This window comes from Zingiber officinale, chromosome 11B (assembly GCF_018446385.1).
Source record: "Zingiber officinale cultivar Zhangliang chromosome 11B, Zo_v1.1, whole genome shotgun sequence".
NCBI lineage: Eukaryota > Viridiplantae > Streptophyta > Magnoliopsida > Zingiberales > Zingiberaceae > Zingiber > Zingiber officinale.
The window spans coordinates 77,559,288-77,582,308 of record NC_056007.1 but is presented as its reverse complement, the minus strand read 5'-3'; the positions used below and the strand labels follow the sequence as shown (position 1 = coordinate 77,582,308).

Genomic DNA, 23,021 nt, shown 5'->3' with positions numbered 1-23,021 from the left:
TTAAATTCTACAAATATTAATCTAAATAGGAATAAATAATTAAATATAATCTATAGATTTATATTATCCATATATACAGAAACAATCTCTATCTCTAGAACTAACAAAAAGTGGAAAAAATAAATATTTCTCTCAAACAACCATTGAAACAAACAAATCCAGAATTTTAACCAATTTCTAGTTATATTTGAATTAAACTCATATTTTATTACCTCAAGAAAAAGTTCTCTCAAGGTTCAAGCTCTACGCCTCTACTCCTGCTTCAGGCTTGAAATAAAAAAAACATCGAGAATTATAAACCAATTTCTAGTTTTATTTGAATTAAACTCATAGTTTATTACCTCAAGAAAAAGTTCTCTCAACTCTCAAGCTCTGCCCCTGCCTCCAGGCTTCAACTCCTCAAAATCCTAACCCTTCCGCTTCTTATGTATCTCTCGTGACTCATATGGAATAAAATAAATGATTAATGATTCAATTGCTTTTAAAGTTTGGCAAGAATAAGGAAAATGAGAATTGAGTTTTGGGCTAGGCTAAATTAAATTTGTACATTGGGCATAATAATTTTTTGTTTAATATGCTACCTAGAGAATGTGCCAAAGCAGGCCTAGGCTACAACCCAAGCCTACCACCCCTTATATCGGCCCATGTTAGTGGCATTCATGTCTTGTCGCTTTCATTGTGCCCCCGGAGCATAATGTTATTATTGTTGATTAGAATCGAAGTGCTGTTATATTATAATATTTATATATATTGATCAGAAATAAACTCATATTTGTAACTACCGTAATAAATGTATTAATGTTAATTAGAGTGGGAGTTGTCATATTTTGACTTGGAGGGTTTTAAGGTGTAGGGTTCACATTTTAGTGAATATGAATTATAATTGCTACACTAATATAAGAATAATTTAAAAAAAAAATCTACCGACCGATAATGAAATATCTTTTGATAATAAATAAATAAATAACAGCTCTTTAATTATTATATCAATGAAAAGCATGCTCACACCCTTTTTCATTTTAAACCTGTAAACTTTACCCACGAACGACACTTGATCAGAAACGTAAGTGTTGGAGCCGCCACAATGCTGCGCTCGGTCGTGCGTCGCAATGCCGCCGCCTCCTCTTTCGGACCCCGACACCTTGTGGTCCTTCTCTTCTCTTCCTACTTTGTAAAAGCGGCTCCAGCAACAATTTCCATGGTGGAACATCTCGTCAACTCCTGGGGTTTGTCAGAAGTCGTGGCGTCCAGGGCCTCCAAATCCCTAGCCCACCTCAAATCCACTGAAAAACCCGACACCGTTCTTAATTCCTCAGATTTCCCACCTCGATATGATCATTTGTACTCTCCCCAGCCTGCTCTGCAGCAATGTCGAGAAGACCCTCACGCCGAAGTTTCGATCTTTACGCAAAATCGGCTTCTCCGAGTCCGATCTTGTAGATATCATCCCTAAAAACACAAACCTGATTAACAAAAGCGTGTGCGGCAGCGTCCTCCCCGAATTGCAGTTTTGGGAATGCCTTCTTGGATCAAGAGAGGTCCTTCTTAAGTGTTTGAAGAAGCAACGACTGTTCATAGGAAGCGAGAAGAGGGTAAATCTTAACTTGAATTTTTTAAGGAATGAATGTGGAATTCCTCGAGAAAGAGTTTCTCTCGTTGTGCGAAGTAATCTCAGCTTCATCCTATAGAGCCTGGATTGACTACGGGCTTTGGTTCGTAGAGCTGATGAGTTTGGGGTTCTCCGACACTCTAAGATGTTCTTATGGACTCTTTATTCACTTAGAAAGGTCAGTCAAGATATAGTCAATACTAAGTTCAAGCTCTTATGAAGTTTGGATTGACGAAGTCAGAGATTCTTACTACAGTGAGAATGGCACCGACTTTGTTATGTGTGTCCCAGAAAGAATTACATAAAAAGATGGCGTCTTTCATCAATGAAGAGGATAATTCCTCGATTCCACACTGTGGAAATTTTGAAGTCCAAAGGATTGTGTGCAAAACTCAGCATGCTTAATTACTTGATATTATCAAATTCAAAGTTTATCAAGAAATTTGTTCTCCCAAATGAAGAAAATGCCCCTGAGCTGCTCAAGATCATAAGCATGGCTGACAAGGGGGACCAACAACCCCTTTAGTTTTGATTCTGCAAAGATCTTTAAGGTATGAGTTTCTTCTTATTAGAAATACTGATCTTTAAAAAACCACCAGAATTTTTGTTATTTTGTGTACTACTGGCATTTTCTCCTAACATCTATCTGATAATTGTTATAGCTTGTTTAGTAAACAATAACCTCAGTCAATGATCCTTTGTTAGTAAGTTGTACAGGTGGTTCTTAGAGCTTTTTGATGATCCTTTGTATGCTAATTGGAGTAGCATTTTGTGAGATTCTACAAAGATCTTTCATGGTGTGTTTTTTCCATCGTTTATATGTTTTAATGTTGATAATTCTAAAGTTTAACAAAGATTGTCGTGCACAGTTTTACATAAAAATATTTAAAATTAGCAACATTTTCTAGAGAACCCAAGCATTCATCTATTTGGTTCTGGATTTTATTCTATAGAACATATTGTTAAGATCATAGATGTATATGTTGGTTTTTTGCCGAATAGCTTGACTTGAGAAATATCATATACTGAGACTTTGTACGGATGCAAACGATCGAGGGAGAACGATGTGCAGAAGCCGAGCCGAGCGGATGCCCCGCTCGACAAGACAACAAAGCTTGGTATCGACAGAGTTCAACTTCGCCCGAGCAGCTGCCCCGCTCGGCCTGACAGCAGGATTCGACAATGGTAGAGCGAAACTTCGTTCAAGAAGACAAGGAATATCGAGGTTCTGGCCGACTAGACGGGGCACCAGAGCAGCGAATAGACGGCCGAGCGACCAACTCGCTCGGTCTGGTGGTACAGTACATTGATACCCCTCAACATCCTTTTGGGAATTGATGCTGTCGACACTGGGCATGGATTGCCAGAAGATCATACAGCGAAAGGTTCCACTGTCACTTCAGAGATATACTCGACCAGTTAAGGTACTGTGTCAGGGACACTTTACTGACAACTATTTTCAAAAAAACTTTGAGATGCGTGCCCATCTTAGGAAGGGTGCACGCGCGCTTATGGAGCTCTATATAAAGGGAGGTCCAAGCATCAGCGGAGGTATGCGATATTCACTGTTTACTCTACAGTTCTTTTGTTGCTTCGGTTCATTCCCCATCGTCGATGACTGATTTGAACGTCGGAGGGCCAACGCCGAGGATCCCTTTCCTGGCTCGACATTGACGTAATTTGTATTGCAGATCTATGAGAAATTCACATGAGGTATGAGCGCCATATTTCTAATTTTTTGTATCTTCAACTTTTGAACATGATCAGTTATCTTAATGGATAATAGATTTGCCGTGCTTTTAAAATATGTAATGATTTCATTAATTAAGTTGACAAAGAATAAGAATATAATTAATATCTGTATGATTTTTATAAGCTGCCGGAATTAAATGGATTTTAACATTTAATGTTTACAAGTGGGATTTCTAATTTCCTGTTTAAATTATTAATTTGTATAATAAAAAGGGTTATATAAAATGTCTTATTTAAATTGCATTTACTAGGTATTAATACTATAGTAGCCGACACGTATGGACTGAATCATAATTATACGTAATTAAATGAATGAATTTTTATTAAAATTAAAACAAGTGAGATTATTACTTTTCAAAAATTCATAAATATACTGAAAAAAATTGTGTTGGAAAATAAAATTGGAAGCACCACAAGTTTTCCCCATTTTTTTTTATTTATTTAAGAAGATTTGAATTGTAAAATTTATAGCATTTATTTAAAGAAATTAATAAAGAATAAAATGGCATAAAAATCAAAAGGAGGAATTGTGACATTTCTTTTTCATTTATTATTAAAAGGGTATTCTATCTAGCTACTATACATATAATTTGATGAAATTTCTGGTACTTTTAGTATTATAATAATTATAAGATCATAGTTACTATATGATGATTATAATAGTTATGAGCAGTTACATAATTATAATAGTTATAGTACAATTGTAATATAACATAATATTATTTTTATTTATTTTTGATAATTTAAGTACCCTTTAAATCAATTAATAGATGATTGATTCAGACGTATAGAAGTTTCTCATCTTTCATTAAAAGAAGTGTAATCGTGCACACGCGTATTAATTATTTGGATAAAATTTGTTAGACCCATGAAATAGTAACGCTAGAGAATCTCATCAACAAACTACTATAACGGACTTCCCTATGTAAAAATATTATTTTAATTTAATATTATACTCGTCTTAGTAAAAAAAAACTAAGAAAAGTATATTTTTTAATATTGTCAACCTAAAATATTTATAGAAACTTCTTCGATCATAGTGTTGTCAATTCTAAAATATGGGACTAAATAGAACTATATTTTTTTTTATATAAAACAACCAGAGAAAATTAATGATGAGAAAAATTCATAATAATACGCTGTAGCTGAGTCTCGAACTCTAGATCACTGCTTGTTTCGCTTGTGGAATTACTAATAAACCTTGGAATTATTTTTAGTGTAAATAGAAAAAAAGGACATTAATGTAAATGTATTTTAGACTTCACCAAAGGTAGTTAGTAAAGGGGAGAGATTTTTAATAAAATAACAAGATAAATTCAAAAAATACTAAGTGGTCTGATATTTACAAAAAAACTTTCTGAAATTAATCACGTTGAACAAATATTCTATTGGGAATTGACCCCAATTCCCTCGTATGCTTATGTTAGCGTTGCTCATGCCTTGTCACTTGCATGGTGTCCCTAGAACACAATGGTATTATTATTGATTAAAATGAAATGCTACTACATTATAATATTTATCAGTATTGATGAAATGAAGTTATATTTATAACAACTATGAATTATAACTACTATAATATAATTTATTAATGTTAATTAGAGTGAAAATTGTCATATTTTGACTTGGAGGGTTGTAAGGTTTAAGTTTCATATTTTAGTAAATATGAATTATAATTGCTACACTAATATTAAAAATAAGAATAATTAAAAAAATAAAAAATCTACAGACTGATAGTGAAATATCTTTTGATAATAAATAATAAATAAATAAAAAACATCTCTTTAATTATTATTACAATAAAATGCACACCCACTCCCTTATGATTTTAACCCTATTAAACTTAACCCAGGAACGACACATGATCAGAAACGTGAGTGTTGGAGCCGCCTATGCTGCGCTCGGTCGTGCGTCGCAATGTCGCTGTCTCCTCCTCTTTTGGACCCCGTCGCCTTATGGTCCTTCTCTTCTCTTCCTACTCTGTAAAAGCAGCTCCAACAACCATTTCCATTGCAGAACAACTCGTCAACTCCTGCGGTTTCTCGGAAGCCGTGGCGTCCAGGACCTCCAAATCCCTAGCCCACCTCAAATCCACCGAAAAACCTGACGTCATTCTTAAATTCCTCATATCCCAGCGATTCCACAGCTCCCACCTCGATAGTGCTGTTCGTATGTCATCGTTCACTACGGCTGTTCATATGGGATCGTATGTGCTATGGTGAATTTACTTTACGAAGCCCAATTTAAAGTCATAGAGCTTAGCCATTAAAAATGGATCTTTGGGAATAAAGATGAAGGAGAAATTGTAGGACTTCATCTGCTACAACCAAGTTTGATGGCACATGAAAGATCAGTAGTATTTTCTATACAATTGTGATGCTATGATGGTAAAACATGTTTATAAACACAAGGCCTGCAAGCACAATCTAGTCAAACCTACCCAGGGTGAAATAAAGTAAGAGTCGGCTCCTCCTGATTGAAACCACACAAGCTTAGAACGCGGTTTGATTTGGACGGACTCGTGCACCATTGAGGAATATTTCAACTATGATTTGATTGAGCCCGCGCATCATGGTACAAAGTTTGAAGCAAATTGAAGTTCCATCCCATTCCCACCTCAATAAGCATACATATGCATCCTTGATAAAGTTGGAGACGATATGATTATTAGGCTACTACACCTTAGTGTAAGCAGTATAATTGATTAATGTTCATCGACTATGAAACATAATTAAGATTTTTCATTTACGCAAAAATCAACAGTTTATCAATTACTAATTGAGCATCAAAAACTTGAATTGGTTGCAATACACACATTCTGCAAATCTTGCAACAGAAATTAATTAGCTTTTTACATGTACAACAAATTCACACACAAAAAAAAAAAAGAAATCACAATCAAAACTATTCTCAAGGTTAGGTCACAGTAGAGAAACAAAGCAGCAAGTTCTGTGCTAAATACTCAAAACACGGTCTAATGTTGTGTGAAGATCACTTGCAAAGAATCTTTAGGCTCTGGAAGCAACTTCTCTTTCTTGGTGATAGAAAAGCATCTCCTCCCACATCATCTCTCTGATCGCGTCTTCCTCGACATCGTCATCAAAGCCAAGATCGACGGGGCCATTGGCAGCAGGATCAAACAGGGGGTCGTAGAATGAAGCCATATAAGGATGCTGCAGTGCCTCAGTGACGTCGATTCTCTTTGATGGATCAAAAACTAACATCTTCTTAAGCAAGTCGATGGCCAAGGGATTGGCATGGGGGTATATGCTAGCTAAAGGAATGCCGAGACTAAGTGGCAGTGACTTGATGTACTTGCGAGCATGTTCATTGTCAACAAAGTTGAGATCAGCATCTCCCTTAACGCCAAGAACACTAACAATGAGCTCGAGCTGGTTGATATCATCAGTGCCGGGAAAGAGAGGTCTGCGCCCAAGTAGCTCAGCTAGAATGCAACCGACAGACCACATATCAATGGAAGTATCGTATCTATTTGAGCAAACGAGCAGCTCTGGTGCTCGATACCATTGAGTAGCAATATATGAACTCATTCCTCGGCCACTCTGAGTCATGGAACGAGCCAGTCCGAAATCACCGATCTTAAGCTTGCAATCGGCGCCATTGACAAATAGGTTCTCTGGCTTCAAGTCTCTGTGAATTACGTTGGCCGAGTGAAGATACTTCAGTCCTCGAAGCAACTGCATTAAGAAAATTAATTCATTGTTATTGATTATATTGTTGGTAATAAATTCTTCTATATATATATATATAGTCTTTTTTCCAATTAATATTTTCATAGTGACTGCATACCTGAAAGAGGAAGTATCGACATTGGTAATCGGAAAGAGGCTGAGGTGTTTGGATGATCTCGCACAAATCCGTATCCATAAGTTCAAAGACAAGGTAAACGTCTCTGAATGATCTCCTGTTGGGAGGTATCATGACGTCCTTCAATGCGATGATATTATCATGCTTCAGCTGTCTCAAAAGCTTGATCTCCCTCAGAATCCTCAATGGACGGATGGGATTTTCAAAGGTGTTCATTATCTTCTTGATAGCAACCTTCTCTTTTGTTTCACGGTCAATCGACGAACAGACGATGCCATAAGCGCCTCTCCCAATGGGCTCGATAGGTATATATTTAGTATCGATCTCAAATAGTACAGTTCGCCCGATAGTGTAATAGCTCTTTTCTTTATTCTCAAAACCTGGTGGAGGATGCGCTACCGATACCATAGCCATGTCCTGTATATCCAACGAAAGGAGCAAACAATATTAAGATATAGTGCTCTACTATTTAAGGATATTAATTCAGAGAATGAGATTAATTCATAAAAGATATATTGGCCGATCGATATCTAGCTACAAGGTTTTATGTTGATTTTATTCAGGAACCATATTTCACACATCAATCACAAATCAAATCTGACAGCAAGGAGATGAGCAGTAAGACTTACTGGGTGCCGAGCGAGAGCAAGAAGTCTGTGGAGAATCCCGCAAAACAAGTGCAGATATGAAGTGATCGCTCGATTCAGGAGACGAAGAAGTTAAGGCGACGCAGATGTTTGTAATCTCAGTGGCTAGCGATATTTTATAGTGTGTCAGCAGAGAGCTATGTTTTCGTAAAGTCAGTTCTTAAACTCTAATTTGACATTAATTTATTAGGAATAAGATCGAGATTCTCGGAACTAATCTTCTTATATTTCCAGATTTGTATTTAGAGTAACTTTTTAAAAACTAATTATTATTGTTATTTGAAATTCTAAAATGTGACAAATGCGCCTCATTCAAAAGTTTGTCGTTTTTCAAATTTAAAATTGACATTAATTTCTAGATTTGTTTCCAAATATACAGTATATTTTAATAATAATAATTATTTTCTGCTTAAGATTCAAATCTGGTAATATCTTTGCTCCGAAAATCTAGAACCGAGACAAAATAGGAAAAAACGTGTGTTTCTCGAAAAATATTTGTAGAAAACTGTGATTTAATATTCTCGAAAAATTACTTAAGTTATTGTGCATTTTCTTTATTAAATATACTTACCCCTTAAAAAAAAAATTAAATCATTAAATTGGTAAAAGTGGTAATAGACTTATATTTTTCGGCAATTTACCAAAATGCATAGATGATTTTGTATTTTTTTTTTTTTTTTGTCTATTTCAGTACTTGATTTTGGAATTATCCAAACAACTTAATCTCACTAACTCCATTTTTCATTTTATCCTCCTCCCTCCTCTCTTATTGTTCATCCAAAAATTAGCACCACAAGACCATATTGTCCTTGTGCCCCTCTCTCGATCTCCTCCCTTTTTGCCTCCTCGTCTTTCTTCTCTTGAGTGCCACGCGTGTCAGGGAAGGCCATCTCGAGTTCTGTGACTAGGAGTTCCTGATGGGCCCCAATGTCAGTAAGGACAATTGGAAACCCTTGCAGGAGCACAACTCTACTAACGAAGCCATCATGCTTGACTACTTCATGTTAGATTTGTGCGAGAAGCACCGTAAAGGAGTCTCCTTTAATGGAATTGCCACAATTTCATTAAAGGAGACTCCTTTAATGTGTCGAAGAAAAGTATTCCTTATTTGTCGAAGAAGAGTATTCCAACCACTAAAACTTATTATACCAATGTTCTCGGAATCTATGTGTCTGCTTACCAAATTGTGTTCGTTGATATGTCAAAAGTTTTAGTTGATATGGCCTAGCATTTAGGTAAGCTCGTTGAACCTGGCCTCATTCATTTATTGGATATTCACATATTTATTAATTACCTCTTTCTCGGATTACGTTCAATAGAAATAGATAGTTTTATGATAGGATTACAAAGCTAAGACTATGAATTCAAAAGATGTGGCCGCTGAAGGGGGATATTAGGAATTGAGGGACCTTCATATTGGTTTTTTTTTTTTAAAAAAAAAGATAATAAAGTTTTTTTTTCCTTTTCGTATGATTTTCATTTTCAATCTACAAAAATAACCCTTATTTAACAAACCAATTATATTATTGATAGTTACATAATCTCAAACAAAACTAGAATAACAAATACAATTTTAAGAAGCATGAAGTTTCAACAAAATTTTTTGATAATTCTATAAATACTAAATATTGAATAGTCATACATCATTAATTTTAAATTCTACAAATATTAATCTAGATAGGAATAAATAATTAAATATAATCTATAGATTTATATTATCCACATATACATAAACAATCTCTATCTCTAGAAACCAACAAAAAATGGGGAAAAAATATTTCTCTCAAGTAACCATTGAAACCAACAAATCCAGAATTATAACCAATTTCAAGTTATATTTGAATTAAACTCATATTTTATTACCTCAAGAAAAAGTTCTCTCAAGGTTCAAGCTCTACGCCTCTGCCCTGCTCCAGGCTTGAAATTAAAAAAATTGAGAATTATAAACTAATTTCTAATTTTATTTGAATTAAATTCATACTTTATTACCTCAAGAAAAATTTCTCTCAACTCTCAAGCTCTGCCCCTACCTCCAGGCTCAACTCCTCAAAACCCTAGCCCTTCAGCTTCTTGTGTATCTCTCGTGACTCATATGAAATGAAATAAATGATCAATAATTCAATTGCTTTTAAAGTTTGGGAGGAAAATGAAAATTGGGTTTTGGGGTAGGCTAAATTAAATTTATACATTGGGCATAATATTTTTTTTTACTATGCTACTTAGTAGAGAATGGGCAAACGAAGGCCTAGGCTACAACCCAGGCCTACCACCCCTTACATCTGCCCATGTTCGTGCCATTCATGTCTTGTCACTTGCATTGTGCTCCTGGAGTATAATATAATTATTATTGATTAGAGTCGAAGTACTGCTATATTATAATATTTATTTGTATTGATAAGAAATGAAGTCATATTTGTAACTACCGTAATATAATTTTTTAATGTTAATTAGAGTGGGAGTTGCCGTATTTTGACTTGGAGGGATGTAAGGTTTAGGGTTCACATTTTAGTGAATATGAATTATAATTGCTACACTAATATAAGAATAATTTAAAAATGAAAAATCTACTGATCGATAATGAAATATCTTTTGATAATAAATAAATAAATAAAAGACAACTCTTTAATTATTATTTCAATAAAAAGCACGCTCACGCTCTTTCTCATTTTAAACCTGTAAACTTTACCTAGGAACGACACTTGATCAGAAATGCGAGTGTTGGAGCCGCCGCAATGCTGCACTCGATCGTGCGCCGCAATGCTGCCGTCTCCTCTTTCGGACCCCGCCGCCTTGTGGTCCTTCTCTTCCAACAACCATTTCCATGGCGGAACAACTCGTCAACTCATGGGGTTTGTCGGAAGCCGTGGTGTCCAGGGCCTCCAAATCCCTAGCCTACCTCAAATCCATCGAAAAACCTGACGTCGTTCTTAAATTCCTCAGATTCCATGGCTCCCACCTCGATAGGATCTTTTGTACGCTCCCCAGCCTGCTTTTCAGCAATGTTGAGAAGACCTCGCGCCGAAGTTTCGATCTTAACGCGAAATCGGCTTCACTGAGTCCGATCTTGTCGATATCATCCCTAAAAACACAAACATGACTAACAAAAGCGTGCGCGGCAGTGTCTCCCCAAATTGCAATTTTGGGAATGCCTCCTTGGATCAAGAGAGGTCCTTCTAAGTGTTTGAAGAAGCAACGACTGTTCATAGGAAGCGAAAAGAGGGTAAATCTTAACCTGAATTTTTTAAGGAATGAATGTGGAATTACTCGAGAAAGAGTTTCTCTCGTTGTGCGAAGTAATCCCAGCTTCATCCTATAAGCCTGGATTCACTACGGGCTTTGGTTCGTAGAGTTGATGAGTTCGGGGTTCCCCGACACTCTAAGATGTTCTTATGGACCCTTTATTCACTTAGAAAGGTTAGTCAAGATATAGTCAACACTAAGTTCAAGCTCCTGATGAAGTTTGGATTGACGGAGTCAGAGATTCTTACTGCAGTGAGAATGACACCGACTATGTTATGCGTGTCCCAAAAAGAATTACACAAAAAGATGGAGTTTTTCATCAATGAAGTTGGGTTGACGCCTTCTTGTTAGGACCAAAAGTAGCTATAGGGGGGGGGGGTGAATAGCTCTTCACGTGCTCGTTGTTCGGCGTTGCTTGTTTCTTCAAGGATGCGCAGCGGAAATACAAAGAAACAAATACAAACACGCTAACACTTGGTTTTTACTACCTCAAGGAGGTGACTAATCCAAGGATCCACACGCCGCACCCTCCACTAATGAAACTCTCCTTTATGGTAACTACCAGAGAAGCCCTACAAGACTCAATACAAGAAGAAGAAAGGGTAGTAAAGAAATACAAGCTTACAAGCTTACAATGAGTGCACAAACCTAACCCTAGTTTCTTCTTCTTGCTTTGATCCGCCTCTCTTGACTTGGAAGAGCCTCCAAGAACCTTCAAGAATGGCGATCTCGAGCTTGAGAAGAGTCGTGGAGGAAGATCTGAAATGAATCGGTGAAGAAGTGCCGAAGATAACGCCGGCATGGCTCAAATACGACTCAACGGTCGGATCCCAATCGATTCGATTATTCCCAATCGATCGGGAGGCTTTGGATCGATCCAGCACCTCTTGCTCGAAAGCCCGGATCGATCTACGGATCGATCCGGCACCGTAGTCCGCATCAGCCATCGATTCACCGATCGATGACCTCTCGATCGATCCACCGATCGATCCGCTTGCAGCCGGATAGATCGATCCATCGCACCGATTGATTCGCCTGGATCGATCCATCGATCCGAGGACGCTTTTGCCCAAAACCAAGTCTCAAACCTCCCAAACCAACATCCGGTCAACCTTAACTTGTTGGTACGTCATGCCTAGCATCTAGTCACCCCCGCTAGGACTCCCTCACCAAGTGTCGGTCAACCTGACCCACTTGGACTTTTCTTTCATGCCAAGTATCCGCACCTCTTGACCTACTTGGACTTTCACCTAGCTACACTCACTAGGGTTTTCAACACTAGCCTTCACCACTAGGTCTTTCACCTTCACTCACGAGATTTTCCTCCGCCTACCGGCTCACTCACCGGACTTCACGCGCCAGCTTCACCACTAGGACTTTCACCGGCTTCACTCACCAGGATTTCCATCCGCCTAGCTTCACTCACTAGGACTTTCACCGCTTCACTCACCGAGATTTCCATCCGTCATTTGACTCTTTTCATTCACGATGGGTCCCCGATCGAAATCTCCCCATATGAACAACTGCACCTACATTGTCCATGTGTCTACATGTATTGTCAAACATCGAAACTATGACCAAGACTCAAGCTTGGTCAAACCAGTCAACCTTGACCTAAGGGATATTGCACCAACACTTCTTGCATTGCGCATCAACCAACACATCTGTTGGATAGTTTGGAGAAGAGGTAATTCCTCGATTCCATGCTATGAAGATTTTGAAGTCCAAAGGGTTGTGTGCAAAACTCAGCATGCTTAATTACTTGATATTGCCAAATTCAAAGTTTATCAAGAATTTTATTCTCCCAAATGAAGAAAATGCCCCTGAGCTGCTTAAGATCATAAGCATGGCTGACAAGGGGGATCAACAACTCTTTTAGTTCCTATTTTAAAAAGATCTTTTAGGTCTGAGTTTCTTCTTATTAGAAATACTGAACTTTAAAAAACCACCAGAATTTTTGTTATTTTGTGTACCACTGGCATTTTCTCCTAACATCTATATGATAATTGCTATATTTTGTTAGTAAACAATAACCTCAGTCAATGATCCTTTGTTAGACAGTTGTACAGGTGGTTCTTAGAGCTTTTTGATGATCCTTTGTATGCTAATTGGAGCAGCATTTTCTGAGATTCTGCAAAGATCTTTCATGGTGTGTTTTTTCCCTCGTTTGTATGTTTTAATGTTCATAATTCTAAAGTTTAGCAAAGATTGTTGTGCACTGTTTTACATAAAATTATTTAAAATTAGTAACATTAATCAACTCGATTCTGTAAGACCGTTGAATTCGATAGAGGGGGGGTGAATATCGATTCGAAAATCTCGAGTTAAGACGCAGCGGAAAAGTAAAGAAGTAAAGAGATGAACACTGTTGATTTTTACTTCGTTCGGAGCCTGTGACGACTCCTACTCGAAGGCCCGTACTCCTTGAGTACTTTCGTTGGGCAATTCACTAGCAATTCGGATAATTACAATTTACGTACAAATATTGCTAATGAAAAGAAAGAAAACAAAGCTAACCGACAAACAATGAATTAAAAGCCGAGTCGTCGTGAGCTTTGTGAGCTGAGCCAAGCAGAGGCTGATTGACGACTCGAGTTCTCGAATCGATATTTTGAAGCTCCCGCTGGCTTCTTTTCTCTCTGCTCGATCCTTCGGCTGGCGATCCGAAAATGTGACGCTCCCAACCAGCAGTGTCAACGCTGGATAAAATTTGCCTCCTGCACCTTCCATCCCCTTCCCCGGAGCCTCCGGGCCCGAGTATCCTTCCTGCTTGCAACAGCAAATAAACCGAGCAAGTTGCAGGTGTTAGCATTTTACTGATACGCTAAGTAATAAAAATTAGCATCAAGAGTATGACTTAGATTCCTCTCCGAGACCGAATCTAGTCACGATCTCGACTAGATATCCGAAATGGATCTAAGCCGATCGGCCTAATGTTCCCTTCCCGGAACTCAGATCCCAACTTGCTGACTTACCACTTACACTGACGACGACTCGGCCACCGACCTTCCCGTCCGACTCACGACGTTTCTTACCGGCGACCTGTCGCCGTTGTCTGTCAGCGCTGCCGACTGAAGTCTGCGTACCCGCCGACCGCAGGCGGTCTTGAGCGTGGACCCTTACCCGTTCCAGAACTAGCCCCGACTGGCGGACTCGACAGACTTCGACATGCCGGTCAGAGTGACGTCGGACTTCTCTCCACACACTCGATCAAAGTGTCGAACAACAACACAACTAACTTAACCTATTTGTCATTTATCAAAACATGAGTTAGACCTAATCTCCCCTTTTTGATGGAATGACAACATGGTTAAGTTAGTGAAAGCATATGTACGAAACAACATGCATTTGTGTGGTTTTAAAGTTAAATTGGTTTAGCTAACTTAACCACCTAACCCTTCTCCCCCTTTGGCATTCATCAAAAAAAACAAGGGTAAACAATCATAGTGTAGAGTTACTTAAAACAATAAACTTAATCTTGAAAAATAACTGAGTTTGGTTCAGGATTCAAGGACAAAAGTATAATTTTTAAATCCAAGAAAAGATCAAGTTGACTGGGGGGAGTATAAAGATTTGAAAACTTTTAAGTTTAATTTTCAAACATAAGTGTATAAGGTCTAACTTTCAAGATTAAATTTTCAAAACAAGTTTCAACTTTGAAACGCTTTTCAAACATAAGTTTTCAAAACCAAAATTTCAAAACTAAGTTTGAAAAATCTATTTTTCAAAACTAATTGAAATTTATTTTTCAACACTAAGTTTGTAAAAGATTCAATTTTCAAAATCAAGGAAAATGATTTTGAGAAGCTTAGTTTGTAAAATAATTTTTGTAACCTTCAAATCAAATTGTCAAAACTAAGTAAAATCAAATTTTAAGAACTAGATTCAGGACAATTTTCAAAGTAAAGTTAAATTAAATTTAAATCTTTACTTTTAGTTTTCAAAGGAGTTTGGTAAAAGTAAGATCATATTTTTAGAATATTTTTGTAAAATTTGTTTTTCAAAATCAAATTTTCAAAGTTTAAAAGTATTAGATTCAAAACCTTTCAAACTTTCAAATTTTTGTAAAAAATTTCACAATTTTAAACAAGTTGTTTTTAAACTTTGATTTTCAAAATTAAGTTTAAAATTCGATTTGAAAAACTGAATTAGTTTTATTTCTCCCCCTGAACTTGATACTTAAAAGTTTGAAAATATTTGCTAAAAATGTTCAAAGTAATTTTTTTTTTTAAATGAGGTAGAATTTTCTAAAGAGAAGATTAAAAAATAACGCTTAAGGAGATAATTAAAAAATGAACCTCCCCCTGAATTTGATATTCCTTTAATTTGATATTCCTTTAATTTATTAATCCTCCTTATTTATTAATTTTTCTAGGGGATTTAAAAGAAATTGAACCTCCCCCTGAATTGGTTACTCCCCTTAATTTAATATCTCCCATTTAATACTAAGGTTTGGTTGTGTTAAATTTCAAAGCCCTAACACATTTGTCTAATACATATATTATTATCTCTGTATCCTTGGTATAACTGTTTATTTGAATTTGATTAATTAATTAATTTTAGATTCAGGTGCTTAACTTTAGTTTAAGGTTAAATAAGATAAGATTTTATTAATTCAATAACAGTTAAGCATTATCAATAATTTATTGATTAGTTTTTACTTGATTTAATAATTTAATACTTAGTGAAATAATTTAAATTTCATATTACTTGATTGAGCTGGTCAATGAAAGTGTTAGTTATAATTATTATTATTATTAAAAAAAAATTTAAAGGGATTTCTAAAACAGCAGTTAAAAGGAATTTAAAATGATTTTTATAATATGTTTTATGTCAATTAACATATGTTTGATTCAGTTTTGATTTTAGATTTAAATTAATATTAGTGGTTAATTTAAGTTTAAGTTTAATTTTAAGTTTAAGTTAAAAAATTTTAATTTTAATTGTAATTTCAATATTAAGTTTTATTTTAAGATTTAATTTTTAGTTAAGTCAAATTAAAAATTAATTTTAAGGTTAAAATGATGTTTAAGATTAAAAATGAGTTTAAAGTCAAAAAAATAATCTATAGAAACAATTTATTATTACTATTTCATTATAGTGAAAAAATTAAGAAGAATTTTTCAAAATGATACAAAATTTTTAGATAGTTTTAAAATGATTTTTAAAATATTTTTTAAAATGTTTTAAAAGAGTTTTTAAAAGAATTTTTTAAAGTTTTTAAAATGATTTTTAAAAGAGTTTTTAAAATAATTTTTAAAATGTTTTAAAAGAATTTTTAAAAGAATTTTTTAAAGTTTTTAAAATGATTTTTAAAAGAGTTTTTAAAATAATTTTTAAAATGTTTTAAAAGAATTTTTAAAAGAATTTTTTAAAGTTTTTTAAAATGATTTTTAAAAGAGTTTTTAAAATAATTTTTAAAGAATTTTTAAAAGTTTTTAAAATGATTTTTAAAAGAGTTTTTAAAATAATTTTTTAAAATGTTTTAATAGAATTTTTTAAAAAAGTTTTTAAAGAATTTTAAAAATAGTTTTTAAAGAATTTTAAAAATAGTTTTTTAAAGAATTTTTAAAATAGTTTTTAAAGAATTTTTAAAATAGTTTTTAAAGAATTTTTAAAATGGTTTTTAAAGTTATTATAATTTGAATTTGAAATTCAATTTGAAATTCGAAATTTAATTTTAATCAATTTTAATTTAATTTGAAATTTGAAAATTAATTTTAATTTAATTTGAAAATTAATTTGATCCTTATTCATCTCACCCGATCTAGATTATCAATCAGGGAATTCTATAATTTTGTGAGATGAATTAGATTTAATTACAGAGTTTGGTTTAACTTGTGTTAGATTCAGGTTTAGCTTTGGTCTCAACAAATAGGCATTCTTCGGATAAACTTCTAAGCTTGGTGAGTCACCTGGACATCATTAGAAGTAACCAACCCTTCGAGGTTTTCCGAATAGTCCTATCCACGGAGCTTAGTACTAAACCTTGGTCTACCTAGTTAGGATCCGTAAGGGGTAGCTTCGGTCAGTTCCACTTGGCCAAATGCACCAGATCGAAGCCATATCTTTCTAGACATGCGATGCCCAAGCTTCCCTAACGTACTATCATCCAAAAACTTCACCAGTACCATGAGTCAAGTTAAACTTGGTCTCTCTTTAACTAATCCTAATTACCCTGCCGGGTTAGTTTGTTTTGGGTTACCCTGTCGGGTAGGTTAGTTTTGGAGGTGCCAGCTATTCAGGAGCCTCCCCTAAATTATTGGCCATTAATTTAGATTTTGGGTTTGTGTCGATTCTTTTATAGTTATAATCAACTCGGTGATAATCTAAATTTTGTTGAGTTTTGAATTTTGATTTTAATTTAGATTTATATTTTAGTTTTTGATCCGATTTATTCAAGTTTATATAATGTATTTTATCTTTAGGTATATAGAATTGATTAAGTCCTACTTGCGTTGCTTTCGGGACCCAAGCTTGTTTAGTTGCTTTGTGTTGGGTTAATAATGATTTAAAGGTTTTGTTTGAGTTTGACTTATATCCAAGTCCGGTTTTATTATAGCATACCTTTTGGTTATTTAGAATTAAATCTAAATTTTTAGATCTTGTTGTGAATTTTTCCAACAATTCTTTTAACTTATTAATTTCATTTTTTAATGATAAATTCTCTTCCTCAAGTGTTCGATCTTGAGTTGGATTCGAATTTTTTAATTGTTCCTTGAGGTTTTGATTTTCCTCAAGAAGCGATTTTTTTTTATTTTCCAATTTAACTAATTTTTTATTTAAACACGAGATAATTCTAAAGAATTTACAATTTAAGTTTAGGTATACCTCTTCGGAACCTTCGGAAACGAGTGCGGACTCGTGGCTCGATTCGGGTTCGGACCCGTCTTCCGATTCCTCTGATTCGTCTTCCGTTTCAGCTTCGCGAGCCATCAGCGCGAGGTGACTTTGGTGCTTTTGCCTTTCTCCCTCCGATTCGTCTGAGGAGGAATCGTCCCATGTTGCTTTGAGGGCTTTCTTCTTTGTTGACTTTGGTTTGTCAAGTTTCAATCTTGGGCATTCGTTCTTGTAGTGCCCCTTTTTGTTACATCCGAAACATGTGACATTTCTTGAGTCGGCTGGCGAACTGATCTTCTGAAGATCCTGTTTGCTGAAGCTTCTCTTTTTCCTGGTGAACATTTTCCTTACTTCACCAGGTGTTCTTCGTCTTGAGTCTTGATCGGAATCTTCTTGATTCGGGCTTGTTCTTCTTTTCTTTAGAGGAACCCGCAAATAAAGCTACATCTTTCTCGACCCGGCGTTAGTTTGCTCATGAAGTTCTAATTCACAAAAGAGTTCATCCAATTTTAATTTAGATAAATTTTTGAAATTTTGTAGGCATCTACGATTGATGCCCACAAATTGTTTCGCGGAAAGGCATTTAACGCGTACCTGATTAAGTCTCGGTTCTCCATTTGGTGGCCTATCGCGTGGAGACCGTTGAGGATATTGGAGCTGACTTGCCGTTTCTCCTTCCTGCATTTTTATATTAAAAATTTTATTTAACAGCAAATCTCTTTTTGTTACCTTCGCGTCGCTTGTTCCTTCGTGCAGCTCGATTAGTTTATCCCAAAGCTCCTTAGCGTTTTGATGCGGTCCGACCCGGTTCAGTTCTTCTCGTGTTAGTCCGCAGTGTAGAGTATTGATGGCTTTGTTTTCAATTGATGCCTTTTTCTTTATATCATTTGTCCAGTCTTCAGGGTCTACTATGTTCCCGGAGTTGTCTACTGGAATTTTGTAAGCCCTTGTGACGCTCATCCATTGGTCGTAGTCTGTCTTCATGTAGACCTCCATTCTCCTCTTCCAGTACGAAAAGTCATCCCCGTTGAATAGGGGAGGACGTACTGTGCTGAAGCCTTCTCGCACACACTAAATTAATCGAAAATCCCAAGACTTCGTCTTGGATTAGCAATCGGGAGAAATAGAAACTCTAAGTTGGTGTTGTACCAATTTAGATTTTAAATGCAACGAAAAAAATCTTCCAAAAAGATAATAATATCAGTTTGGAATTGTTAAAAAATGATTTCACCCCCGTCTGATTGGTGGTTGCACCAAATCAGCGGTACTGATACCACTTGTAAGACCGTTGAATTCGATGGTGAATATCGATTGAAAATCTCGAGTTAAGAAAAGTAAAGAAGTAAAGAGATGAACATCGTTTTTTATCTTCGGTCGAGCCTCGAGACTACTGGCGTGCCGTACTCCGAGTACTTTCTGGAGCAATTCACTACAATTCGATAATTACAATTTACGTACAAATATTGCTAATGAAAAGAAAACAAAGCTAACCGACAAACAATGAATTAAAAGAGAGCCGAGGAGTCGGTTGCTTGTGAGCGTCGCTGAGCGGCACAGCAGAGTGATTGGACTCGAGAGTTCTCGAAGATCGATATTTTGAAGCTCCCGCCTGGCTTCTTTTTATATGCCGGCCCGGCGCGGATCCTTGGCTTGAATGTCGAAATCGACGTACCTCCCAACAAGTGCTCCAGTGTCAACGTCGATCGAGCTGCCGGCGCGGACTGCTCCTTCAGGGCCCGATTCGCGCCGTTCGATCACTGCTCTATGCTCCCTACGCAGCGATTTAGTCCGAGGGCAAATAAACCCGCAGACGCTTTGTTAGCACATTTTTACGACACGCTAAGTAATAAAATTAGCATCAAGAGTAATAGATGATTCCTTCCGAGACCGGAATCTAGTCACGATCTCGACTTAGATATCCGAAATGGATCTAAGCGATCGACGCCTAATGTTCCTTCCACGGAACACGCCCCGATCACCTCCCCTCTGACTTACTTACTTACACGCCAGACGTCCGGTCAATTGACCTGACCGACACCGCGTCAGTCCGCTTGTCACTACCGCAGGTCCCATCGCGGTGGACGCTCGATCCAGTCGCGTCCGTCATTCGCCGCCGTGGCCGTCGAGCCCGACCCGACCTTGGACTACCTCCGTATTGGCCATCGATTCCGATGTCACGCTTGTACGTGCCAACAGCCCCCGTCTGGCCACACATGCCCTGACCCTCTCGACCGCACTCAAAGTGTCAGACAACAACACAACTAACTTAACCTATTTGTCATTTATCAAAATCTGGGTTAGACCGTTAGTGCTACCCGCACCAACAGATTCAACTAACCCAAACCCAACTGGTGATCTATGGGATATCCTATTGAATAAAAAATAAGATCTTTTATCCCAAACCCTTGAGTCATTAGGAACTTTACTAATCCTCACATTATTTTGTTAGCAGATTATATCAAGGCTTTTTCTTATTCAACTCATTTGAATGAGTTAATAATCCATATTTTTTCATGAATTCACATTTATGCCTTTCTTGACTTTTGGTTGAGATGACAACAAAATAAGGAAAAGATGTCGAGGAAATCAATTCCTAATACAATCTTTCCTCTTCTTTTGAGGTAGGTAAACAGCCGAGAGTAGTGTAGGCTTGGAGATCATGCTCTCCTGCTCTTTTAAAAATCCATCCAAGTAAACACTGATGGCAAAGCTACATTATGCTCTAAACTATCCCAAGTCAAACATTGCATATATTACAATGTCCATCGAAGTCAATCAAACTTCTTTGGTATTATCATGCTTAGCTGAGAAGAAAATTGCACAACCCTTTTGCTATCGATACATGTTAGGACTTAATACTATGCTCTTTCATTTTATTTCTATGCATTGTTGACACAAACACACACAACCAAATCTATAATTTATAATTGTCAAAATGGATTAGTACTTTTAAATTTAATTTTTTGTCATGAGGCTTAATAATGAATCAGTGATCATGCCAGGCTTATAATCTAGAGGATTACTCACGGATCAAATTGTGCGTTGGTTCTAGAAGTTTGTCCATCAATATGAAGATTTGCTACTTAATAGTCTGTGGACGATTGATGAGGGAGGTTTGATGAGGGGGATAAACTCTGTCGATGCAAATAGGATACAAAATCATTCAACAATTAATTGGTCGGATGAAAGAAACTGGTTTATGAGCTAAATTTTATTTTATTTTTTTCTTTTTGGTTGAAGCACATTGTTTTTTTTTATTCATACTTTTACCGTTTCTATATGCTTAGTCTATTTACCTGCCACGGGATCGAATTGCTGCAGAACCGGTCAAAAAAAAAAACTCCTTTAACATCAATGGTCAACTAAGGCACACAATCTATTTAATTTGGCATTTTCGGTCCAGATTTATCGTGTTGTTCGTATGTCATCGTTCATTGCGGCTGTTCGTATGGGATCATATGTGCTACGGTGAATTTTCTTTACGAAGCCCAATTTAAAGTCATAGATCTTAGCCGTTAAAATGGACCTATGGGAATAAAGATGAAGGAGAAATTGTAGGACTTCATCTGCTGTAGTGAATTTTATTGTAACCAAGTTTGATGGCACATGAAAGATCAGTAGTATTTTCTATACATTCTTCAAATCTTGCAACAGAAATTAATTAGCTTTGTACATGTACAACAAATTCACACACAAAAAAGTGAGAAATCACACAATCAAAACTATTTTCAAGGTTAGGTCACAGTAGAGAAATAAAGCAGCAAATTCTGTGCTAAATACTCGTAACACGGTCTAATGTTGTTTGAAGATCACTTGCAAAGAATCTTTAGGCTCTGGAAGCAACTTCTCTTTCTTGGTGATAGAAAAGCATCTCCTCCCACATCATCTCTCTGATTGCGTCTTCCTCGACATCGTCTTCAAAACCATGATCGACGGGGCCATCGGCAGCAGGATCAAACAGGGGTCGTAGAATGAAGCCATATAAGGATGTTGCAGTGCCTCAGTGACATCGATTCTCTTTGATGGATCAAAAACTAACATCTTCTTCAGCAAGTCGATGGCCAAGGGATTGGCATGGGGGTATATGCTAGCTAAAGGAATGCCGAGACCATGTGGCAGTGACTTGATGTTCTTGCGAGCATGTTCATTGTCAACGAAGTTGATATCAACATCGCCCTTAACGCCAAGAACACTGACAATGCGCTCGAGCTGGTTGATATCGTCAGTGCCGGAAAAGAGAGGTCTGCGCCCAAGTAGCTCGGCTAGAATGCAACCGACAGACCACATATCAATGGAAGTATCGTATCTATTTGAGCAAACGAGCAGCTCTGGTGCTCGATACTTTTGAGTAACAATATATGAACTCATTCCTCGGCCACTCTGAATCATGGAACGAGCCAGCCCGAAATCACCGATCTTAAGCTTGCAATCGACGCAATTGACAAAAAGGTTCTCTGGCGTCAAGTCTCTGTGAATTACGTTTGCCGAGTGAAGATACTTCAGTCCTCGAAGCAATTGCATTAAGAAAATTAATTCATTGTTATTGATTATATTGTTGGTAATAAAATCTTTTATATATATATATATATTCCAATTAATCTTTTCATAGTGAATGCATACCTGAAAGAGGAAGCATTGACATTGGTAATAGGAAAGAGGCTGAGGTGATTGGATGATCTCGTACAAATCCGTATCCATAAGTTCAAAGACTAGGTAAACGTCTCTGAATGATCTCCTGTTGGGAGTTACCATGACATCCTTTAGTGTGATGATATTATCATGCTTCAGCTGTCTCAAAAGCTTGATCTCCCTTAGAATCCTCAATGGACGGATGGAATTTTCAAAGGTGTTCATTATCTTCTTGAGAGCAACTTTCTCTTTTGTTTCACGGTCAATCGACGAACAGACGATGCCATAAGCGCCTCTCCCGATGGGCCCGATAGGTATATATTTAGTATCGATCTCAAATAGTACAGTTCACCCTATAATATAATAACTTTTTCCTTTATTCTCAAAACCTGATGGAAGGTGCGCTACAGATACCATAGCCATGTCCTGTCTTGTAAATCCAACGGAAGCAACAAACATTAAGATATATTGCTCTACTA

General features: G+C 36.4%; 2 protein-coding genes across 2 annotated transcripts; both read right to left on the bottom strand.

Annotated features, from left to right (window-relative positions):
* Positions 1-6,366: 6,366 nt before the first annotated feature.
* Positions 6,367-7,594, bottom strand: LOC122034063 (mitogen-activated protein kinase 3-like). Its single transcript, XM_042593197.1, has 2 exons — positions 7,169-7,594; positions 6,367-7,056 (listed from the first exon to the last, which is right to left on the bottom strand). Exons 1-2 carry the CDS (start codon positions 7,592-7,594, stop codon positions 6,367-6,369), a joined length of 1,116 nt encoding a protein of 371 aa, XP_042449131.1.
* Positions 7,595-21,746: 14,152 nt separating this feature from the next.
* Positions 21,747-22,965, bottom strand: LOC122034789 (mitogen-activated protein kinase 3-like). The gene is made up of 2 exons (XM_042594142.1): positions 22,537-22,965; positions 21,747-22,431 (listed from the first exon to the last, which is right to left on the bottom strand). The coding sequence occupies exons 1-2, from the start codon at positions 22,765-22,767 to the stop codon at positions 21,796-21,798; spliced, it is 867 nt and encodes a 288-aa protein (XP_042450076.1). The 5' UTR covers positions 22,768-22,965; the 3' UTR covers positions 21,747-21,795.
* Between the last annotated feature and the right edge of the window lie 56 nt (positions 22,966-23,021).

Excerpts from the sequence above, each read along its gene's own strand:
- LOC122034789 (XM_042594142.1), bottom strand. The coding sequence starts at position 22,767 with ATGAACACCTTTGAAAATTCCATCCGTCCATTGAGGATTCTAAGGGAG. Across the intron at positions 22,432-22,536 it reads AATGTCAATGCTTCCTCTTT|CAATTGCTTCGAGGACTGAA; the intron begins CAGGTATGCATT and ends ATTTTCTTAATG.
- LOC122034063 (XM_042593197.1), bottom strand. The coding sequence starts at position 7,594 with ATGGTATCGGTAGCGCATCCTCCACCAGGTTTTGAGAATAAAGAAAAG. Across the intron at positions 7,057-7,168 it reads GTCGATACTTCCTCTTTCAG|TTGCTTCGAGGACTGAAGTA; the intron begins GTATGCAGTCAC and ends TTCTTAATGCAG.